The sequence below is a fragment of the Danio rerio genome, chromosome 13 (assembly GCF_049306965.1).
Source record: "Danio rerio strain Tuebingen ecotype United States chromosome 13, GRCz12tu, whole genome shotgun sequence".
Lineage (NCBI taxonomy): Eukaryota > Metazoa > Chordata > Actinopteri > Cypriniformes > Danionidae > Danio > Danio rerio.
The window spans coordinates 40,354,697-40,378,329 of NC_133188.1; the positions used below are offsets into that span (position 1 = coordinate 40,354,697).

Consider the following 23,633-nt stretch of genomic DNA (forward strand, 5'->3'; position numbering starts at 1 on the left):
CATTAATGAAGTACTGCCCTTATGTAAATGCATGACCTTCTGTTCATTTAATAAGAGTCCTCGGAGCTGGAATCCGTCTGTGATCAGGAAAGTTTTGAAAGGCGAAGGTGTCATTGAGAAGGAGTTTGGAAAAACACACTCTTCTCACAAACTTTTTACATATTTATGAGGAATTGATGAGCCTTTTAATGAATGCTAATGGATAAGCAGTGTTATGTTTATATTTCAGGTATCATTCTTTTGGAATTAATAAATGGCTCTGGGATTATCACAGATGCTTCACAGCAAGAATAAGCCCGCTGGTTTGAGTCCCAGCTGGGTCAGTTGGCATTTCTATGTGGAGTTTGTATGTTCTCTCCGTGTTTGCGTGGGTTTCCTTCACTGTTTAAAGACATGCGCTATAGGTAAATTGGGTGAACTAAAAAAATTGGCCATAGTGCATGAGTGTGTGTGTGTGAATGTGAGTGTGAGTGGGCTTTTCTCAACACTGGGTTGCAGCTTAAAGGGCATCTTCTGTGTAAAACATATGCCGGAATAGTCTGCTGTTCATTCCACTGTGGTGACCCCTGATAAATAAGGGACTAAGCCAAAGGAAAATTGATGAATGAATGTACAAAGTTCCACAATGAAATCATTAGCATATGTGATAATATCACACTGGCTTGCAAGCAATTTCTGCACAATATTCACAACAGCAATGTCTATTATGACTTTCAAATTCTGGCCAATATAGATAAGCCACTTAATTTTATGCTATGGTTATAACTGATAAATGTCTGATATATAAATATAGATAAATTGGGAAAATTATACAGTTAAAAATAATGGCTGACCTGTATTCTAATTTTATAAAAACACTACAGTGTACAACAATTTTTACATGTTAAATAAAACACTAGATATTAAAACTAAAACATTTTCAAAATGTGTGAATTCAAAGTGAATTCAGATATTCCAAGATTATTTCTTAGTTTTTTTAATTTAATTTCTTTTTAAAGGGAAACAATCAAAACTAAACCTCAAATTATAAAACTAAATGTATACATCAGTTCTGTCTGGTTCTTGAATCTGATTGGCTGATAGCCGTGCGATATTCTGCTAGTAACAGCACTGGTGCAGGCTCTTTACCCACTACTTCGCCCACATACAGCAACAAGCAGAGGACACTCTACAGTTTGACAAATATTGCTGCTTTTGTGCAACATACTGTACTTTTGAGGCTTTTTGTGAATGTAGTTGTTTAGATTGCATATAAGCTATGCAGTTTATTTATAAGGATAGTACCTATTTTAAAATATTTATAATTTCTTAGAGACAGCGTGTCAGCGGCCATTAGCCTGTCACTGAGTAGGCCCAAGAAGGTTGACGATGTTCATCCATAAGATTGAGACAGAGACCGCATAACAAGCCCTTACATGAGGAAAAACCCAAAGAAATTTTAAACCACTGCTGATCAAATCATTATAAAACTGGTAGGTGACTTTTTAAGTTGATCACTCTATTTCGTATGTTGTAGTGCTGTATTTACACCACAGTAACTGTAGTGTGTTGAGTGTTAGATGGCACTCAACTTAAGGTCAAAAAACTGGAGATGGCCATCTGTTTCTAATGAGTCTCCTGTTTTCATTACTGCAGGCTAGTTTAGTAAACAGAAAGAAGGAAGAAATGCCCGCATGTGTTTAGTGTTTTAGTTATCACAAAGACAACAGTAATCTGGTAGTGATTGTATTGCTTCAGCTTTTTCTGGATTAATTATTGTGATCTCCTAATTGCAACAGAGAAATACTGGGAAATCTCTAGACTGATAGCATTTCATGCCGTTCAACTTTATAATCTTAAATTATGAGCAAAATCAGCTGTTTTGTCATCACTTTAGACATTACGCTAGAAAATCATTCAAATACTAGCTCTAAAGTGACATTGGTGAAATTAGCCACTGCGTCAGCTGTTCTGACGTCAGCTGCAGGTGTAAATGAATGGCGTGAAAGAAAGTAGCTCCTCTTACAAAAGGATTTTGAGACTCTCTGTGTTTGATTTTCTTTTTTTTTATACACGATTGTGTGGTCGAGCTGTTGTATAAACGCAATTTCACACTCGTAGCAGTGCGATGTGGCTGTATATCATCACTGGTGGGATCTCCCAGCAGTGCAGATTTACAGTCACATCGCACTGCTACTCGTGTGATATTGCTCACATACAACATGAAAGCGTAAATTAATTTAAGATTAACTGAAGGTCCAACATTATAAAATATTCTGTTTTAACAATATGTTTGCAAGAATTAACTTAAATTATTGCAAAGACAAATTTAAAATTTAGTCAATAACGTTTGCTAAAATAAATCTTTTCTGCAGTACTCTCTGATGAAAGATCTACTAGACAATAGGACTTTCAGAAAAGCAGTCTAAATCCAAAAATCCAATTAGATTCATGTCAAATTGATCGTGATCTTTGTACACCTTTAAAATGGGCCTTATACTTTCCTATCCATTAGAAGTTATGTCAGATCTTTCTCTATTGTATATGAGCTCTAACTTTCAGCCAGCATCAGCAGATAAGCTTGGTTAGTGTGATGTTAAATGTCTCGGACCTGCAGGAAGCCGCTGGGATCGTTCTCTTTGATAACCTCCAGACAGTACTCCATTAGTCCTGTGGTCTGCCTCAACTTCACCGTGCAGTGCGAGATCTGATCACGAACCACCTGAGAAAAAAAACAAAAAACAAGATGAAACGGCAGAAAGAAAAGAGAAAGAGAATGAATCTGTGATAGTGGTGCTGAGGCTGAGTTGCTAAGCAACAGCAGGACCATTTCTAAGCATCCTCTCTGAGCAGCAACACACATCACTGACCTTTAAACACACACACACACACACACACACACACACACACACACACACACACACACACACACACACACACACACACACACACACACACACACACACACACACACACACACACACACACACACACAAAACCCCCCAATACTACTAAAACCCATCAGCAATGGAATTTTTTAATGGAATGCTAGTGTCTGTAAGTGTCCCTCCTACCTCTTCTTAAACATATCAGCCATATCTTCTTTACATGATACGCATGTACACACATGAGTCCTCTAAGAGAATCTAACTATAGTGAAATGATTCCAACATAGAGCACTACGAGATCCATTCAAATGCAGAATGAGACCGAAGCAGACAGAACTATTCTAATATTGACAGACTGGGAAGGGTGGTGGGTGGACGTGACTTACCGTTTAAACCAGCAAAGACAGACCTTATGCTGGGCTCACAATAAACACAGAGCATTGCATCACTCACTCTATTGGGGGATGATTTTTGTGAAATTTCTGGTCAAGTGTAATTATTTGCATTTGTTTGAAAGACGCAATTTAGGTGAATTCTGCGCACTTACGTCAAACATGTTATGCATTATGTCATTCATGCTGCCTTTTGAAAATTTGCACAAATTTTTGCACATTTGCATTGACTTCGTATGTAATCTACACATATACTGTACCTAATTTTGCATGTGGTGTGAATCCAGCATTAAATTTAAAGTCTTTATTAATTAAAAATTGACAATGTTTATTTTACGTGCGCACATTATTAGTTTTAAAGGAACACTCCACCATTTTTTGGAAACAGGCTCATTTTACAAGTTATGCCTAGAGTTAAACAGCTGCGTTTTCCATTCAGTCAATCTCCAGGTCTGGCGGGAGAACTTTTAGCACCTTAGCATAAATCATTGAAGTGGTTTAGACCGTAGCATCTTATTTAAAAAAAAGAGAGATTTTCCTATTCCAAACTTGACTCTTCTGTAGTTACATTGTGTAGTAAGACAAATAGAAAATTTGAAGAAGCTATTTTTAGATCAACATGGCTAGAAACTGTAATCTGATTCTGGCGTAATATTCAAGGAACTTTGCTGCCGTCATTTTTGGGGGAGCTATTGCTTAAAGACAAGATGCTTCAGATGGCCATTCTCCTCTGAGCTCTGGCATCAACAAGGCATTTGTGCCCACAGAACTACCACTCACCGGATATTTTCTCTCTTTCAGAGCATTATCTTTAAACCCTAGAGATGGTTGTGCGTGATAATCCCAGTAGATCAGCAGTTTCCGAAATACTCAGACCAGCCCGTCTGGCACCAACAACCATGCCACTTTCAATGTCACGTATGTCACCTTTCTTCCCCATTCTGATGCTCAGTGTGAAATGCAAAAGATCATCTTGATCATGTCTACCTGCCAAAACACATTGAGTTGCTGTCATGTGATTAGCTGATTAGAAATTTGCGTTAAAAAGCTGTTGCACAGGTATACCTAATAAAGTGGCCAGTAAGTGTACCGCATATCACCCATCATGTTTTCATAAAATTGAAAGTCAACAACATTTTAGCTGACTGTGCCGCCTGTCATCTTATCCAATCTGAAACAATGCTTTCTGACAGCTGAGAAAAATGGAATTTTCACATTTTCCTGAAAACTACTGATAGTTCAGGATGATGATGATGTCCAAGTGAACTCTGTTTCAAAGCTGCAGTCCGCAAAATGACACACAATCACAAAAAAATGTCATTTTGCAAGGACATTTACATAAAAAAGTGAAGAAATGCTGTGTCGTCTCACAGAACCACTGGACAAAGCTAGAAGCCCGGCATCTTTGTAGCCATGGAAACAGGCCTGTGGCACCATGGAGACCGGAGGAGAGAATAGGCCTACATATGATGCTGGCAAAAGCAACAATTCTCATATTCTACTCTTAGCAGAGGACATCAAGACCATTTTAGTACGTCAAATAGAACAGTAATATTAATGGACTAGACTATAGATAATAATAATAATAATAATAAATAATAATATTAATATTAATATCAAACTGAGCGCAGTAATCATTCAAGTAAGCAAGTATAAATTACTGTAAAATTAACAACATTCATTTATTCATTTTCTTTTCGGCTTAGTCCCTTTATTAACCCAGGGTCGCCACAGCAAAATGAACTGCCAACTTATCCAACATATATTTTACGCAGCGAATGCCCTTCCAGCTGCAACCCATCTCTGGGAAACATCCATACACACTCATTCACACTCGTACACTATGGACAATTTAGCCTACCCAATTCACCTGTACTGCATGACTTTGGGGGAAACTGGAACACCCGGAGGAAACCCATGCGAATGCAGGGAGAACATACAAACTCCACACAGAAGCGTCAGCTGACCCAGTCGAGGCTCAAACCAGCGACTTTCTTGCTGTGAGGCAACAGCACTACCTACTGTGACACTGCGTCGCCTAAACATTTGATAGAAAAATAGTTTATATAATTTTTTTATTTTCGTAAATATTTTTTAATTCTTTTTTTCTTCACAATTTTGAGTATAAATGTCACTGTATTTTTGTATAATTGCATAATAAATGTTAAATAATATCACTAAAAGCTAAAACCCAAATGCTTTTAAAATGTTTGTGAATTTAAGCATTACAAACATTGTACAGTACATAATAAGATGTTAATTAATTAAATTACTTAATATGTTTATGAAAAATAACTGTTATACAAATTAATCATTCATTTTCTTGTCGGCTTAGTCCCTTTATTAATCCGGGGTCGCCACAGCGGAACGAACCGCCGTTATTCAAATTAATCAAATATTTTTTATTTAGATTTTGCATAAATAAATAAAAAAATGATGAAAAAAGAAATGTACATTTATATTCATTGTGGGCGACACGATGGCTCAGTGGTTAGCACTGTCACCTCAGAGCAAGAAGGTAAAGAAGGCATCTGTGGTCAGTTGGCATTTCTGTGTGGAGTTTGCACGTTCTCCCTGTATTCGCGTGGGTTTCCTCTGGGTACTCCGGTTTACCCCACAGTTCAAAGACATGGAGTAAATGTGAATTAAATCAACTGTAGTGTAAGTGTGTGAATTAGAGTGTATGGGTGTTTCCCAGTGATGGGCTGCAGTTGGAAGGGCATCTGCGGTGTAAAACATATGCTGGAGCTGGATAAGTTGGTTCCGCTGTGGCGACCCCAGATTAATAAAGGGACTAAGCCGAAGGAAATAAATTAATGAATATTATACACCATAGTTGAGTCGACTTAAAAAATTAAATAGTTGATTTTTTTTAATGTTTTTAATTTTATATGTTATTTTTTAACAATTTTAAAATCAAATTTAAAATCACTGTATTTTTGTATAAATATATATTTTTTAATTATCATTAAAAGCTAAAATTTAAATGCTTTAAAATTGCAAGTGAATTTAGGCATTATATAAATTATATAGTATAACAATTATGTTAATTAATACAATTATTATTGAATATGTTTATTATTAAAACCTACATTAAAATGTATAAAATATTTTTTATTTAGTAATTAGACTAAATTAGTCAAAAAACATACATTTATATTTATTGTGAGATTATCATAATGGTTTTTTTTTCTTAATTTAACAATTGTGTTTTTTACTTCTCATCAATTGTAATCCAATGTTTAAAGTAAGATAAATCTACTGACCCTGAACCATTTTTTTAAAACCGGATTTTCTCTCATTTTATTGACCAACGAGTACAGAAAGCACTTTGACAAATTACAGAAAGGATGATCAAAAAATAATCATATTTCATTAGACTATGTATGCATTTTAGTCTTGAAACGTCTAGAGCCAACAAACCAGAAACACGTCATTACACTGTTGCGCAGATGAACTTAATAATGTACCAAGATTGGTTAAATGAAAGGCGTTTTGGTCCTTGGCTGCATTCTTCAGCTGCATTTTAACCAGACAGAATGGCAGCAGACTAACTATAGGTGCAGCCAGTCTCACTGGAGCTGCCTGAGATTCAGAGTCTTATTCAAGGACACAATGACTTGAGGTTAAACCTGTTCATAGCCCAGATTTTTAACCACTACACTGCGTTCTTTCCCTCTGTGGAAGAAAACCTTTTCATATGACACAGAAGCTTGGTTTTGAAACAGGCTGTTCTGACACGGCAACAATGGCTGATGATTAACCCTGCGCCTGCAGCTCTATTCTATATCCAACGCTGGCAGAAGAGACATTTAATGAATTTATAATGGGAAAACAGAAAGAAAAAAACTTAGTTTGACCGCCGGACATCTGTTGCTGTAATGCAAAATGTTAGCTAAACACATTTATTTATTGTAAACTGTTTGGTTTGTATTGATCTACCGAGGTCAACGTATAACATTATCCAGACTTTTACACCCAAAACATAATCATTTAGAAGTAAAAGGCAATTTTCTGTCATGTTTTCATTCCCTTCATCACGAAACATTGTTTGAATAAGCATGGCAGATTGTAGACTCGGAAGTAAACACCCGCTGCTATGAATGGCTAACATTTTTTGCATATTTAAATATTTGAAAGGACAGCCTTGGATTAACTTTGCTTTATAGACCACAATGGAAATAAGTTTTGTTTTTAAAGCTTTGTGATATCCTCGATGAATTAAGTGTATTACCTTATGTTTTGTCAAATAAAAACAAAGAAAGAAAGAAAGCTGTTTAAGACCATGTAAACTTGTCCATCTGTATTTGACAGCTTACAACCTCCATAAGTATTAAGTATGTATAAAGCAATCTGTATAATAACAGAAAAAGCAATAGGGAACACATAATGAAAACAATTATTGACACTTTTGTCGTGCAATATTATTTTAAGGTCCAATATTGTCAGCACAACATCCCATTTTACTTTCAAAATCATCCAAAATCCCCTACTTCCCTACTATTTAGTATGTGATAAGCAGTATGTGAGATAAGTTAGTATGTCTGAATCCATAGTATTCGATAAAACAGGTGAGAAGTACAGAAATGACCTACTACTTTCTAAAGTGCACATCCAATGGACACTTTACTAACTATCGCATGAGGCCATGCGAAAGAATTTATAAATCGGAGTCAACAGTAAAGTGATGAAACTGACAGGTCACATGATACCAATAAAGGGCAGATGTACTGTAGTATGTACAAATTTCATTCATACTTCTCAAATCCAGACACTGTAAAAATTATCTGTAAATTAGCAGCTTTCTATATTTTGTGATTTTTATTTTTCCAAATTTATGTATGCATTATGGCACCTTAACCTCCAACAACTTTTAACTTTGAAAAGTTTGAAAAAGTGACTTTTATTAACATTTTTATTAGTTTAAAGTGATATATTTACTGGGTTGGTGTTGTAGATTACGATACAAAAACTAACCCAAGCTCATTTTGAAAAAGTGGCGCAATATACGTTTCTGCAGAGTGCCAAATAGTTTTTTGCAGTTTTTGCTTTCTCGAATCCACCAGAGGCTGCTGTTTACGCTTTTTGAGAACTCAAATTTTTCTCGAGAGTGCCATTTGTGCCTGCTATTCTCATGTAAATCCACTAGAGGCCGCTGTCAACTGACTGACTGACCACTTTCCTCCTTTTCTAAACCCAACTAATAGTGTTTTTTAAAAGCACCGATTGACTCCCTACCCACTGCCCTAAACCCAACCGACCACAACCGAATCCCAAGCCTGATTTTTACCACATTTCCAGATTTTACCACATTTTCACCCTGTTATTCACTTGTTTATTTTATTTTTTGGATTTTGTTTTTGTCTTGCCTGTTTTCTGGAATAGTTCGTTGCTGGACTCAAACCCCGTCATCATGGTCAACTCCGCTCTGTGTCTCAAATCTACCTAAATACATGGCAAGCTAACTGGATAAACTGGTAACAGCAGGAAATCCACCCTCATGGAAGTATTCAATCAGTTGGAAAGTGCGAAAAGGAACGGCATCAAACCGTCCTGTAGTGTTCACTTTAAAGATGAAATGCAGCCATACGTAGCTCTGGTTACATAATTCGTGATCTCCAGATATGTAAATAGGGCTACGTTTTCAGATTGAGCCTATGTCTACAAAAACCTTGTAATAAACTAGTAGTACGTTTTTTTCTTACTCTACAGACGTATTTCTCTTTATATTATATATATTTAAAATAATAAAATTTAAATAAAAGTCCCTTTGTCAAACTGTGTTTAACATAAAAACTCAACAAAGCAGAGATCCAGGTCCCATAATGCAAGTCACAACCTTTTTAAAACTGTATTTACAGTGTACTGTATTTACAATGTAATTTTCAAACAGCCATGTAGTAAGATCATATTAAAATATAGTACTTACACAAATACTGCAGTATGAGATTTTGGACTTCACAGTAAACAATTTTGTGCTTAACAGACGTCTAATAGACATCTAAACTTAAGACAGCTTGGCTAAAACAAGGCTAAACTTGGGCTATGAGTGAAATCAAATAGACATCTAAGAAAAGCCCAAAACTAGACTAGTCGTCAAGTAGAGAGATTAGACAGACTTTATGTGTGTAGTCATTCATTTCTTTTTATTTAATGACTAGGCTAGTTTTGGCCTATTCTTATGACTATACTGACAGCCCAGATTTAGCCTTGTTTTAGCCAAGACAACTATGTTTAGACGTTTTTAAGACATCTATTAGACATCTTTTAAAAACAAGAAATGCTTGCTGGATTGTTTCATCAAGTGATCAAATGACCAAGGTCTGATTGGCAGTCTGCAACTTTATATAAAGTTTTACTTCTCTTACTACTGATGAGTATTACTGAAAAATGACAAAGCATGAATCCCTTTGCATCGAATTTATTTATCACCTCTACTATTAACACATGTTGAAAAACCCTTAAGGTGCCGGTGACTAAACCTGCCAAGAAATCAAATTGTGGAATTTGGATGATTATCACCAGATCATATTCTCCAAAATAGCACACAGAGCTATCTTAATACCTGGCTCTGTTTACAGCTGGCATTAAGATGCATTTTGGCCAATCGGATCACAGACACAAATGACATCCCTTAATATTTCAGAATTAGGTCAGCCGGTGGAAAGTAGGCATATTTTGTATCTTTTTGAATGCAATCAACCACATGAGGGTTCACTACCTTATATAAAAGGAATTTGCTTTAATGTATTGTCAAATACTTCGGCCTGGAAGTGATACAAACAATTCAGATGCTACAAAGTATATTTGAGAAAATTAAAACGTGCTCCTTCTTTGACTTTAAATGCCAGTACACCTTTTATAGATCTCAATAGCCAAATGACGGACCCTTAAAATAGCTAAATATGGAACAATATCACTAGAGACCATAGTTGTCTATGCACCCAGCGTTTCATTTCACTACAGTTCTTAAAATTGTCATACACAGCTTTTATCTGAAAGATAATCTTTGAGAAAGTTGTGTGTTTGCGCTTACCGAGAGTTTGTGTTCATGTTCTTTGGTTACTCTGCTGAGAAGCTGTGCTTTCCTGCGGTTCAGAGCTTCAATCAGAGCATCACACTGGGCCACCAAACACGCCTCAAATTCAACTCCGTTCTCCTGAAACACACCATCAGGAAAGAATCAGATCATTATAAAGGTTTGATATTGCACTGCATTGGTGCGAGTGTGTAAGTGTTAGTGCATGCGTGTTGTACCTGTATGTGTTGGACCATATTTCTGAGCTGCACCAGGAACTCTTTAGCCTCTGTGGCCCGATCAGACAGAACATTCAGTGCTTGAGAGAGTTGTCCCTGAAAACATGAAGACAGAGAGAGATGAGACATACAGACTATAGTGTAAAGAGTGTAATATTTCTGTGGAAAACATGATGTAAGATTAATAGAAAGTACATTAAAGCGGACTTGAAAACGATTTAATAAAGAGTGATAATAACCAAATGCTCTGGTTTTTAAATCTTTCTAAATAACTGTTTTTCTAAATCTAGTCTACACTATATGTTCATTTATTTGTTTTCTTGTCGGCTTAGTCCCTTTATTAATCCAGGGTCGCCACAGCGCAATGAACCGCCAACTTATCCAGCAAGTTTTTACGCAGCGGATGCCCTTCCAGCCGCAACCCATCTCTGGGAATCATCCACACATACATTCACACTCATACACTATGGACAATTTAGCCTACCCAATTCACCTGTGCCACATGTCTGTGGACTGTGGGGGAAACCGGAGCACCCGGAGGAAACCCATGCGAAGGCAGGAAGAACATGCAAACTCCACACAGAAACGTCAACTGAGCCGAGGTTCAAACCAGCGACCCAGCGACCTTCTTGCTGTGAGGCGACAGCACTACCTACTGCGCCACTGCCTCGCCCCCACTATATGTTATATATGGTAAAAATATGCAAGATCACGTTAACATGATTCGATTACATGGAAATAATGCCCCAAGTAATGTTGGTGTGCTTAAAATGATATAAATATACTATGCTAATGACATAAAACATGTTAGCAATGGGTTAAATCATGTTAGCAGCATGCTACATATGTTTACATCTGTTGAAATTTGCTAATTTAAAATTAATGCTAGCAATATGTTAAAAACTTTAAAAAACTATCTATCTATCTATCTATCTATCTATCTATCTATCTATCTATCTATCTATCTATCTATCTATCTATCTATCTATCTATCTATCTATCTATCTATCTATCTATCTATCTATCTATCTATCTATCAGCTGGAAAAACATGCCAATTTTTAGCAATAAGATGTTACTAATCTCATGCAGGATCATGTTAACAACATTCCAAAACATGCAACCATTGTCCCAAATCATGTTGACATGCTAGAAAATGCTAGTGTTCAATGCTATCAACTTGATAAAAACATGCTAGCCATGGGCTAAATCATGTTACAGTTTTTCTCAGTGGCTTTGATGCATTTCTCACAAGACTATTTACATTTGCACAACAGATAATGCATTTGTCAAAACAATTAATACAAACTGCAAAACCTAGTAGATAACCTGCAAAAGTGTGTCACTTGCTCAAAATGGAGAGCTCATTCCTCAAAAGCAAGTACTGATGCCAATGAAAGTGTCAGTGTCATCAAGATGAAAAATCCTGACACCATTGTTTATAAACAATATGGCTTTGTCATGTTTTCATTATTACATTTTTTCCAATAAGGTTTTGGTGACACTTCCTGAAAATGCTCAAGACAGCACTATATTCTATTTGCACAGCCATTTGCAAACTACAGTAAAGTTAGACATCACTGCATTTAGTGAGGTATCTAAGTTTAAGACACTGAATATGTACAGTATGTTTCACATTTTTACTGCATTTGCTCTTCGCAATTCTAATTTATTCACAGCAATGTGCAAAAGAATAAATACACCCTTATTTACAACAAACATAAATGTCCTTTGGGCAGAGCTGTACACAACTGTAAACAATATTGCAGTATAAATTGGAACTATATCTACAACATCTGTAAATCATTCATGAAATTGTTTAATTTAGAAAACATTTTCAGAAAAAAAAGATTAAATTTTTTAAATAAAATTTGTTTAACAGATTTTGACAACTAGTTCAACATTTATATATGTAATGACTTAAGTAGTGAAATGAGGACTATTAGTTTTATGGAATGACTTTTCAGCATTTACAAGTTTAGTTAATTTTGACAGACAAGACATAAGCAAATGATCATGTTATAAACAGCAGAGAGTTGTATGAAAGCAATTAATGAATGTCCAAAAGCATTTGTAATTTGTTGAAAGGAATGAGAAACTGCTACTATGCTTTGCACAAATGGCTAATTGTTTTGAGAAATGCATTAACTGTTGTGCAAATGTAAATAGTGTTGTGAGAAATGCACCAAAGCCACTGAGAACATGCATCTATATATTAATCAGAATCAAAGTTTTTAAAAGTGGCTCTTAGTTACCATTATACTAAAATATGATAGCAGAATCATGTTAAACCTACTTCAAACGTTTGTTTATTTTGATTATTAAAAACAATAATTTATCATATTTTGTTCATGTAATTCATTTTAATCCTCTTAACAATTTCACATTAAACACCTTTAGCAGTTTAACAATGCTATAATGGGAAATCAGTGCTCAACGCGAAAAGTGTATAGAAAGTAAAGAGAGGAAGTGACATAATTTGCGAGAGGTTAGTCATTAAATCTGTCATTTGGAGAGTGGGTGAGAATGGGAAGAGGAGTTAATGTGCGTATGTGTGTGCGTCAGGCTTAGTAAAACGATGGAGCATTGAGCATGACAACCATCCGCCAAGAGACCTCCACTTTCATTTGTGGTCTGTTCTCAAACGAGGAACAAAAATGGCAGAACAAGGGCTGAAACTCACTGCTCCAAATTTTCTTCTATGGCCTACATACTACATTAAAGCCTATACACTACAGAGGCCTACATGTGACAGCCTTACACACTAAAGCCCAGCACATTACAGCATTACTCACACCCACAGCGCTACACATCAGCACACTAACACCTACAATGAGAGTCATATAATGAGAGCCCAGCAGGGGCAGTGTTACAGAAACATACTATATTTATGTCTTTGTCATAAAGGATAGCTAATATCATCTGATAAGACAGGACTCTCTAGAAGTCAGGATGCAATAAGGACACCATTGCCACACACAGTACCAGTTAACCCTTTATCAGGCAGAAAACATGGTAATTAAGTTCTTTTTGACATTATGTTACAATATACTCTTATGAGACTTTAAAACACTGTAATAACCTCAAGTGTTACAGAAACATACTATATTTATGTCTTTGTCATAAAGGGTGGCTAAAATCATCTGATAAGACAGGACTCTCTAGAAGTCAGGATGCAATAAGGACACCATTGCCACACACAGTACCAGTTAACCCTTTATCAGGCAGAAAACATGGTAATTAACTTCTTTTTGACATTATGTTACAATATACTCTTATAAGACTTTAAAACACTGTAATAACCTCAAGTGTTACAGAAACATACTATATTTATGTCTTTTGTTGTATATGATGGCTAAAATCACCAGATAAAGAACTCTCTAGAGTTAAGATGCAGTAAGGACACCATTACCACAAACAGCACCCATTAGTTAATCCTTTATCAGGCAAAGAATGGTAATTATTTTTATTGATTACATTACAATATAATTTTTTAACCCTTAAAAGACTTTAAAATAATGTAATAACCTCATGTGTTGCAGAAACATACTACATTTAAATCTTTTGTCATCAATGATATAGCTAAAATCACCAGATAAGAAAGAACTCTAGCGTTTGGCTGCAATAAGGACACCATTGCCACATACGCTATTCATTAGTTAACCCTTTACCAGGCAAAAAACGATGGTTATTAACATCATATTGAGATTGATTACATTTCAATATACTCTTTTAATCCATAAAATACTTTAAAATACTGTAATAACCTCAAGTGTTACAGAAACATATATTTATGTCTTTTGTTGTAAATGATAGCTAAAATCACCAGATATAGAGGACACCATTGCCTCATACAGTACCCATAAGTTAACCCTTTATCAGGCAAAAAATGGTAATTAACATCATTTTGACATTGATTACATTACAATATAATCTATTAAGCCATAAAAGACTTCGAAATACTGTAATAACCTGAAATGTTACAGAAACATAATATATCAATGTATTTGCAGTAAGGACACCATTGCCACATACAATCCCCATTAGTTAACCCTTTATCAGGCAGTAAAACATGGTACTTCATTTTGACATTGATTATGTTACAATATAATCTTTTAAGTCATAAAAGTCTACAAAATATTGTAATAACCTCAAGTCGAATGTTATCGCTGGATTGAATGGGGGTTATCATTGGTTATCAGCTGATAGATATGGGCCAAACGGGGCCTTCTGGTGTTATCATCTATCCAAATGGTTAATCAGCTATACTCATACAGAAGGCTCCAGATCCAGATCTATTTCTACATTACTGTGACGGTTGGGTTTAGGGAAGGAGTAGACATTTATAAAATACAATTATTGGGAAATGTAATAAATAATATTAATAATTCTCATTGACTTCCGGCCGCAGCTATATGTGATCTATAAATGATCAACCATGCTGGATGAATGATACTAGTAGGCTCAGAAGGCCCCAACTGGCCCATATCTATCAGCTGATAACAACTAATAACGCCCACTCAATCGAGTGAAAACATTCAAATCGGCTGCTCAAGTAAAAGTCTTGCGGTTTTCCAATGACTATTTCAGTGAACGCCTTTTAAAGGGTTAAATAATCAAACAAACCAAACACTATAAAAAAACATTTTCAGTCTGCTGACTGTATTTTATAACTGTTGCAATATTCATTCATTCATTTTATTTTCGGCTTAGTCCCTTTATTAATATGGGGTCGCAACAGCGGAATGAACCACCGACTTATCAGTTGCCCTTCCAGCCTCAACCCATTACCGGGAAACATCCATACACACTCATTCACACACACTCTTTTACTCTACGGTCAATTTTAGCATACTCAATTCCCCTGTACCACATATCATTGGACTTGTGGGGGAAACTGGAGCACCTGGAGGAAACCCACACAAACACAGGGAGAACATGCAAACTCAGAAATGCCAACTGACCCAAACGAAGCTCGAACCAGCGACCTTCTTGCTGTAAAGCGAACGTGCTTCCCACTTAGCCACATCGTCACCCACTGATGCAATAATAAAAAAAAAAATCCAATCATCACTAACTCTGGCATTCCAGCAAATTAATTCGTTTATCCAATTTAAATGTTTCTATTCAGGAAATGTATGTAAAACAGTGCATATTTACCCATGTAATGCCTCACTTGTGTATATGAATATTACAGTTCAGAAAGACTTTTCAGTATTAAAAAAATAATCTATTTATTTACTTTAAATATGATTTGCACTATTGAGAAACCAATTTCAAAACCTTTCTTTTTTGGAAAGTAATCCATTTCGGTTTACAGTTTAAATAAGTGATCGTCGTGTCAGCTCATCTCATATGACACCTAGCTCTCTAGATATTTGGCAGACTAAAAAATATTTTTGCACAGTTGCAAAACTACTTGCTTGTACAAAGGTAGAGAAATCTGTCAGAGCATCAGTGCATCACAGGCCCAATTTCCTGCTTGCTGTGCAAGTGTGTTTGCATGTGACATGGAAAGATAGTTGGAGAAAAGAAGAGAAAGAGAAGCATATGGTGCCCTGAGGCTTCAGCAAAACTACAATCTGTTTAGTGAATGACTAGCAAGTGTCTGCAGTGCGGAAAGAGGCCATTTTCCTCTGATATGAGGCCAGCTCGCTAGTGTTCAGTGAAATAGCTACATATGGGACCAGTAGAGGACACTGATCCAAGATCTGCTTTGCGTGTGTACAGTATGCATGTGTGAGTGTGTGTATCTGTGTGTGTGTGTGTGTGTGTGTGTCCCAGGTGCTAAAAGGGGGAAGCCGTATTTGGGTCTGTCGTGATGCTTCTGCTGTCCCAGTTCAAACTGATATTATCAAGCCATAACATCACACTAGAAGAACGGATAGGAGAGGGTAGAGAGGGTAATGAAAACAGACTAAATAATGTAGAAATAAGCTGAAAAAAATCTTCTCTCCTTTACACAGAATTTGTGGAGAAAAATAAACAGGGGGGCTAATAAATCTGACTTCAACTGTATATATGTACTGTATGTTCTCATTATTTTTTAACACATCTATGGTTATGCGGTGGCACAGAGTTAGACCTCTTTCTTGACTTCACACAGAAACAGCAATGCGTGTGACATGAAATCACTTTGTTGTAGAGATGCTATTGGTTAAATGCCGGCAAAGTTGGAAACAGAAGCAGCTTGAATCGGAAATCGCGAGTATGTCTGCGGTCTGGAGGTATTATAAACATATTTATTTTCACTGTGAAGTTATTTCAGAACTGTCTGCATTCCAAACAGACACAAATGCACTCTTTAACTGTGGTCTCAGTCAAAGTTGGTATATTTTTGAAGGACAAAGACCCTGACTTTTTGGCAAATGCTCTAATTATTCTAACTAAACACATTCATGGATGCAAATTTGTAAAGGTGAAACCCCGCCTTATTGGATGGAGGAATGATCTGAAGATGTTTGTAAACTCTCTACACTTCATGAGGAACAGAAATGCCCGACAGCTTTCACAAGCCTTGGACTCGTTTCTATTAGTTGAACGCCCCACTTTTATTTATTTATGTATTTTTGTTATGTTTCTATGTACTTTTATATCAAAACTAACACCATATCAGGGTTTCTACAGGTTTTCTACAGACCCTTTTAGGACCATTATGAATGAAAGTTTGGACTTTTACAGGGCTCAACACTTATGATTATTTTTAATGGCTCGGTTTGCCACAAAAACTAAACAAAACAAATGTAATTATTTCTTAGCGATATACTTTAACCTTTCAAAGCAAAAAAATTGTAGCTGTAAACACTATTTTCAACATAATAATTCTTTCTTTTTTTTAAATGACCAGTTTAACATTGTTAAACGTATATTTACTGTAGAGGGAATTACATAAATAATCTAAAATATATTTTGGTTGGCTTTTGGTCCAAATTGATTGAGTATAACTTCTATTCAACCAAATGCATTTCTGTTCTAAAATCTTCAGTTTCATGTCTGTTTATACATGTTATGTCTACTCGTTCTTATACTTCTGTAAATAGTTTTTGTATGAATGGAAGATAACATAAAGGGATAAATTGCTCTGTTATTATCATGAGAAACTTCTTTCCCTGATTTTATTAAGATGGATTGTTGGTGATTGGATGGATGTCGGTCTGATTGGGTAGCTTTACTTGGATAGAGGAAAATTAAGACCTGTTTAAAATAATTTAAGACATGCAACACAATATTTCAGTAAATGTAAGACTTTTTAAGGCCTAAAATTTTGTTTTTGCAATTTAGGACACTTAAGACCCCTGTATAAAGAACAGCATTTTGTCTGATAATGTTTTTATTTTATAACATTCTAAAAACATATGATCATTAATGATCATTCATATATATAAATATTTATGTTCAACCCATATCTTCAGTTTCATTAAAATCACTCAAATAAAATGAATCTTTAAAAACATCAACCACTAAGTTTAAATCTTAAAAATGAATATCGATTTTCATACTGTTTTAATTATAGCACTTGTAGTAAAAGCTGAGCTTAGTGTTTAGTTATTAAACATACAGTTGAAGTCAGAATTATTAGCCTGCATGTTTATTTTCCCTCAATTTTTTCAACACATTTCTAAACATAGTTTTAATAATTAATTTCTAATAACTGATTTACTTTATCTTTGTCATTTCGACAGTAAACAATATTTTACTAGATATTTTTCAAGACACTTCTATACAGCTTAAAGTGACATTTAAAGGCTTAACTAGGTTAATTAACTTAACTAGGCAGGTTAGAGTAATTAGGCAAGTTATTGTATAACAATGGTTTGTTCTGTAGACTATCAAAAAAAATAGCTTAAAGGGGCTTATAATATTGACCTTAAAATGTTTTTTAAAAAATTTAAAACTGCTTTTAATCTAGCCGAAATTAAACAATTAAGACTTTCTGCAGTAGAAAAAACATTATCAGAGATACAGTGAAAATTTCCTTGCTCTGTTAAACATCATTTGAAAAATATTTAAAAAAGGAAATAAAAATCAAAGGGGGGCTAATAATTCTGACTTCAACTGTATGTTTAATATCATTCATGTATTGTTAATCGCCTATAACACTTACATTAAAAATCAGCTAATCATATCACAGAATTCAAATATCAAAGCATACTTTTCTAAACAGGGAGATTAATGAACTGACGTAACCTGTAAGCGTGTTAAACCATGTGCTTATTGATCCATCATCTCCCTGACTGTTGCTTTCTCATGTTTATGGCTTCTGATTAAATGAAGTTGTCATGCTGAGGGGGTTTATTGCTAAATTAATCCACAGTTTATGAGGTGACACGTCAGGACTCTGAGAGAGAGAGACTCTTTCCTCATTCCTGGACTCTCCATTGGAAACGCTCTTTTCTCCTTCATCCAGACAGACAGTAAATCAGCTCTGCCTCACTGTATCATGTTGCTACAACAACCGGCCACAGTTATACACATTCCCGGAGGAATCCAGACACACACAGTTACGATGAGCATTAGGGTTGGCTGAATTCTCATCGACTGATATTTTGAGAGCGACACAACCTCAGCGGAGCACTTATAGAAGTGAATGTGCTTCTGCTGGTATCAGATACTCTTGTTGCGATTAATCGTGGAAGCTTTTGTCAATGCATATGGTATCATTACACTAAAATGATTAATTTAACAGGTATAATAAATAATACTTAGTGTTTTGCTTTAATGGAGATACATGTTCAGAGTAAAGAAATGCTTTAAAAAAATTAGACTGCAAAATAATTATAAAGTACAATAAGTAACACTAAAGTCTCATTAGCAGTGGGGGTGAGAGTGCTGAAAAGTTATACCATTGCTTGCCCAAAAATAGTGCAAGTAGAGTAAAAGTAACTGTTGTAAATATTACTCAAAGTATGAGTAAACAGTAGCCCTTTTAAAAGTACTCAAGAGTAGTGAGTAATGAGTATCACGCTGTAAAAAGCTGATGTGTGTACATGTAAATTGTGGATGTGTGTAAACGTAACATTCTGTAATGTATTTAGTTATTGCCCAGCAGGCAGACAACGCTATAACACGTTAATATTAGGTTAGATTTAGGTTGCGACGTCAGGTGACTAATAATTCCATGTCTAGCCAGCGTCTAAGGACAATGGTTTTTTGATGTCTAATAACGACATCAAATGACGTTGATATTTGGTTGATTTTAGGTTGTGTTGGAAAGTGACCAAAATCCAACGTCAAGCCAACATCTTAAACCAACATCACACTGATGTCAAATACTGATATTTATTCGTCAGGTATGGCAACCAAAATCCAACGTCTGATCGATGTCATAGTGGTAACATCCACACAGCATCAAGCAGTAACATCATTAGACGTTGATATTTGGTTGATTTTAGGTTGGATGTTGGACATTGACGTCTGCCTCACATTGGGTTCTGACGTCAACCCTATTTTCATTTCAAACAAAATGCAACCTTCCCATGACGTTGGGGTACAACATCAATCTGACATCACATGGACTTCTTGTGCCTGCTCAGTGTTTAAGGCCATTTCATACAGTAAACATACACCATTTTCTCATCAGTGACATGCATCTGAACAAGTTCTGGGTCAATGCGTGTAAAGATTTTGAACATTTTTTTGGACACTTTTTAATGCTTCCAAACAGTTTGCTGCAATTATAAATCGCCCATGTCTTGAGGTAGTTCATTAGGATGCGTTTTACCTTCTGTGTGCGATTTGATTGGACAGGAATCACAGGACTGAATTTTCTAATCCCCATAGACAGGAAATAATAAAGTAGTGGCTGCAGGTTGAAGGAAAGTAGTGGAGTCAAAGTACCGATGGCACTAAAATTGTACTCAAGTGAAAGTAAAAGTACACATTTTTAAAACTACTGAGTAAATTACAATTTCCGAGAAAAACTACTCAATTACAGTAGCTTCAGTATTTGTAATTTTATACTTTACACCACTGCTCATTAGTAAATGTTAGTTAATGCATTAACATAAACAGTGAGAAATACCATATTATAGTTATATGTTAACCTGAATTTTATTAGTTATTAACTTTATTTAATAAACTGATACTGACTTCTGATTTTAAAGTACTATTAGGCATTACTAAGAAATTAACATCAACTAAAGCTTAATAAATGCTTTTGTTGTCATTAAATTGACGTTAAAGTAACTGATGTTAACAAATGGAGCCTTAATGTACAGACTTAAACTAAATATCTTCAAACAGTCACAGAATTTTCACTGTTGTAGGCTAGATTAACCTGAGAATGGTGAAATACTGTAAATCACTTATTAAGTCTTCTTAAGTTTGCATTTGGTGCAGTTAAAAACAACTTCTAACACAACTAGTCAATAGTTATTCATTGTAATTTGAAGTGTCCATGATATCGATATTGTGTATGTTCGTTATCATGATATATTGAATATTGGCACATGTTTAGAACTTGCACTGTATGATCACAGAAGCCTTAAAGTCCACACCAGCCATGTATATGTTTGTCTTTTATACTTGATTTTCAATTGCTTTGGATTGTATCTGCAATCTAAGCTGGAGAGCTGGTGTTTTTCATTTGGCCTGAATCATGGCTGGTTGTGTCGTGCGCTGTGTTTTAATTAGACTGGCGGTGTCTCACCGATCACAGTGACAAGTCTTACTGCACTAAACATGACAGACCCTTTATAATAAAAGCAGAGCCCCCAGCCAACTGGAAATTACATTTATAACCATTTCCAAAAGGATTAAATCACTTTCAGCTGGTCAGACTAGCAGACCTCATTGCTGACCAGTTAAACCAACTGATGACCAGTCTCGTATAAGATGTGTAAACCAGGTTGTCCATCAGGCTAAACCAGTTTGCTAGATTAAAGCTCAAGATGTTTTTGGTCATAATCATTAGAGATTGTTTTTAATTAATGTACAACAGCCTCAATCAGTTTCCCCATCTTGCACTACACATGACAGACAGACTCCTTACACTAAACCATGTGCTGATATAAAACATGTAAGCTGGTTTTAGATGATTTCAAAAGGTTTTAATGTACTTTGCAATGGTCAAGCTGCAGGATGGCTTGCTGACCAGCTAAACTGACTAGTTTGCCCAGGTTGTAAGATATTTAAACCCTGTCCAACTCTTGAGACCAGCCTAAACCAGTAAAACTATGTAGTTCAATAAGATTTGGTTTACAGTGATTTTTTAAATAAATTAAATTCCCAATCAGTTTTCATAAATTTTGCGGGGTGACTTACTGGCAGATCCTTTAAACTAAAAGAGATAACATTTAGACTGGTTTTAGGTAATTTTAAATGGGTTTAGGACACTGCCCAAGTGGTCAGGCTAAGCAAGAACAGTCTAGGCTGTGAGACATCTAAACTGGGCTGTCCATTAAACTAACAAGGCCATAAAAAAAAACCAAGTTCAGCCTGTTGAAAAAAAAAAATACGCTGCTCAGGTTTGCTGACCAATTTAGGGACCAGCTAAAGTAATCGATGTTTGGTCTGCCCAAACATCTAGACCAAGATGTTCTACGAAACCACTGATACATGCTTTTTTTGGCCAGCTGGCACCTAGCATGAATTGGCTAATAAATAAAATACTTCAATCCGTCTCTCTAACTTGGGCAGATAAACATGACAGACTGCTACAACTAATGAAAATAAAACATTTAGGCTGGTTTTATCTAGTTTAGACCAGCTAAAACAACACCTGCTGCAACATCTAAATCAGGGTGTTCATCAGTGAGACCAGGCCAAACAAGTTAGTTGGAGATGCATTCTTTAGTCATCATGTGGGATACATTGTAGTAAATAAATAACTTCATCCAGTTTCCCCACCTTGTGGAGCTTCCACATGGCTCCCAGCGCTTTGACCTCATGGGTGGAGTGTTTGCCGTCCTCCAGACACTGGTAGCACACGGGGGTCTTACATTGGACACAGTACATACTCAGGTTTTCCAGCTCGTGCTCGGTGCAGGTGGAGATTTTCCGCGGGCTCGCGCGGCGGCTGATTCTGCCTTGCGCCGGCGGCACGAGCCGGTGCTTGGCCAACGGGCCTCGGGGAGGGTGGCACCGGAGGCGGCAGGGGTCGCAATAAAACACGTCGCACTGCTCGCACATGACAGTCGCCTCGCGGGGGCTCTTTTCGCACAGTTGACACTTGAGCGCGGCGGCTTTGCTCTGCTGATACCGGTCCACCACCCCCTCCAAAACGCGGTTCTTGGGGAACCCCCGGAGCCCCCTGTCATCCAGCGTCAGGCTGCGGTGGCACTGCGGGCAGGTGAGGCAGGAGTTCCGTGGGACTGGCGGCAGGACGCCGGTGTGAGGCAGCAGGTGGTGTTGCGCCTGCTGTGGAGGAGGCATTGAAGGAGGGAAAACACGCACGCCGTTGGGGGACTTCTGGCAAGGGGTGGTCGGTGCGCTCACGAACCCGCCGTAAGAGCCGTATCCGCTGTCCGCCTCGCTGTACAGACTCATCTTATCCAGGTCTAAGTAATCATAATCGGAGACCCCGGAGCCGGACGCGCGGCTGCTTTGCGGGGATTCGGCGTCGGGCGTCTGTACCAGGATGTTTCTCGCGCAGGCCAGGCAAATATTATGCGAGCAGGGCAGGATGATCGGCTCGCGGAAAAATGAGCCGCACACCGGGCATTTTAACTCCTCTTCCATTTCATCCATTTTGTCTTTCAAACTGGAATCGGAGACTTCCTATAAACAAACACGGAATATCCCCGGCGACAGCAGCGGCTCTGTGCGGACGCGTCTCCTTCGCGCTCTCCGTCCTGTGCACCGGAGGATAGAGGAAGGGGCGGTATAAATTCGGTGGGCGTAGGCTGACTCCAGCACTGGTGCACGAGCGCCAACAGCTACTGCATAAAATCGCTGTCAGTTATGTGATGAGCTCCGGGAATCCAATCATGCTGATGATGCGAAGTGTGGCAGAGGTACTTGATGAATTTGAGACACAGCCAATGTTTGTGTTGGTGCACCTGCTCCCACAACGCGGCTGATTTTCCTATCCCTCAACGTTTAGGCAAAGGTGTGTTTATTGTCACGAGTCAGTGTTCAGCTGTAGTGTTTGACAGCAGAAAATGTTGGAGCTAAATCTG

The 23,633-nt window shown here is 36.8% G+C and overlaps 1 protein-coding gene across 5 annotated transcripts in view; it reads right to left on the bottom strand.

Annotated features, from left to right (window-relative positions):
- trim9 (tripartite motif containing 9) overlaps positions 1–23,312 on the bottom strand; it is a 42,761-nt gene extending 19,449 nt beyond the window's left edge. For 2 of the 5 annotated variants that reach the window (XM_005156984.5, XM_005156983.5), the window contains exons 1-4: positions 22,363–23,312; positions 10,517–10,612; positions 10,296–10,418; positions 2,591–2,701 (exon numbers count right to left, since the gene is read on the bottom strand). In XM_005156984.5, the coding sequence (XP_005157041.1) occupies positions 2,591–2,701; positions 10,296–10,418; positions 10,517–10,612; positions 22,363–23,202 (1,170 nt within the window). In that variant the 5' untranslated portion in view covers positions 23,203–23,312. 5 annotated transcript variants of the gene reach the window in all.
- Positions 23,313–23,633: the final 321 nt, after the last annotated feature.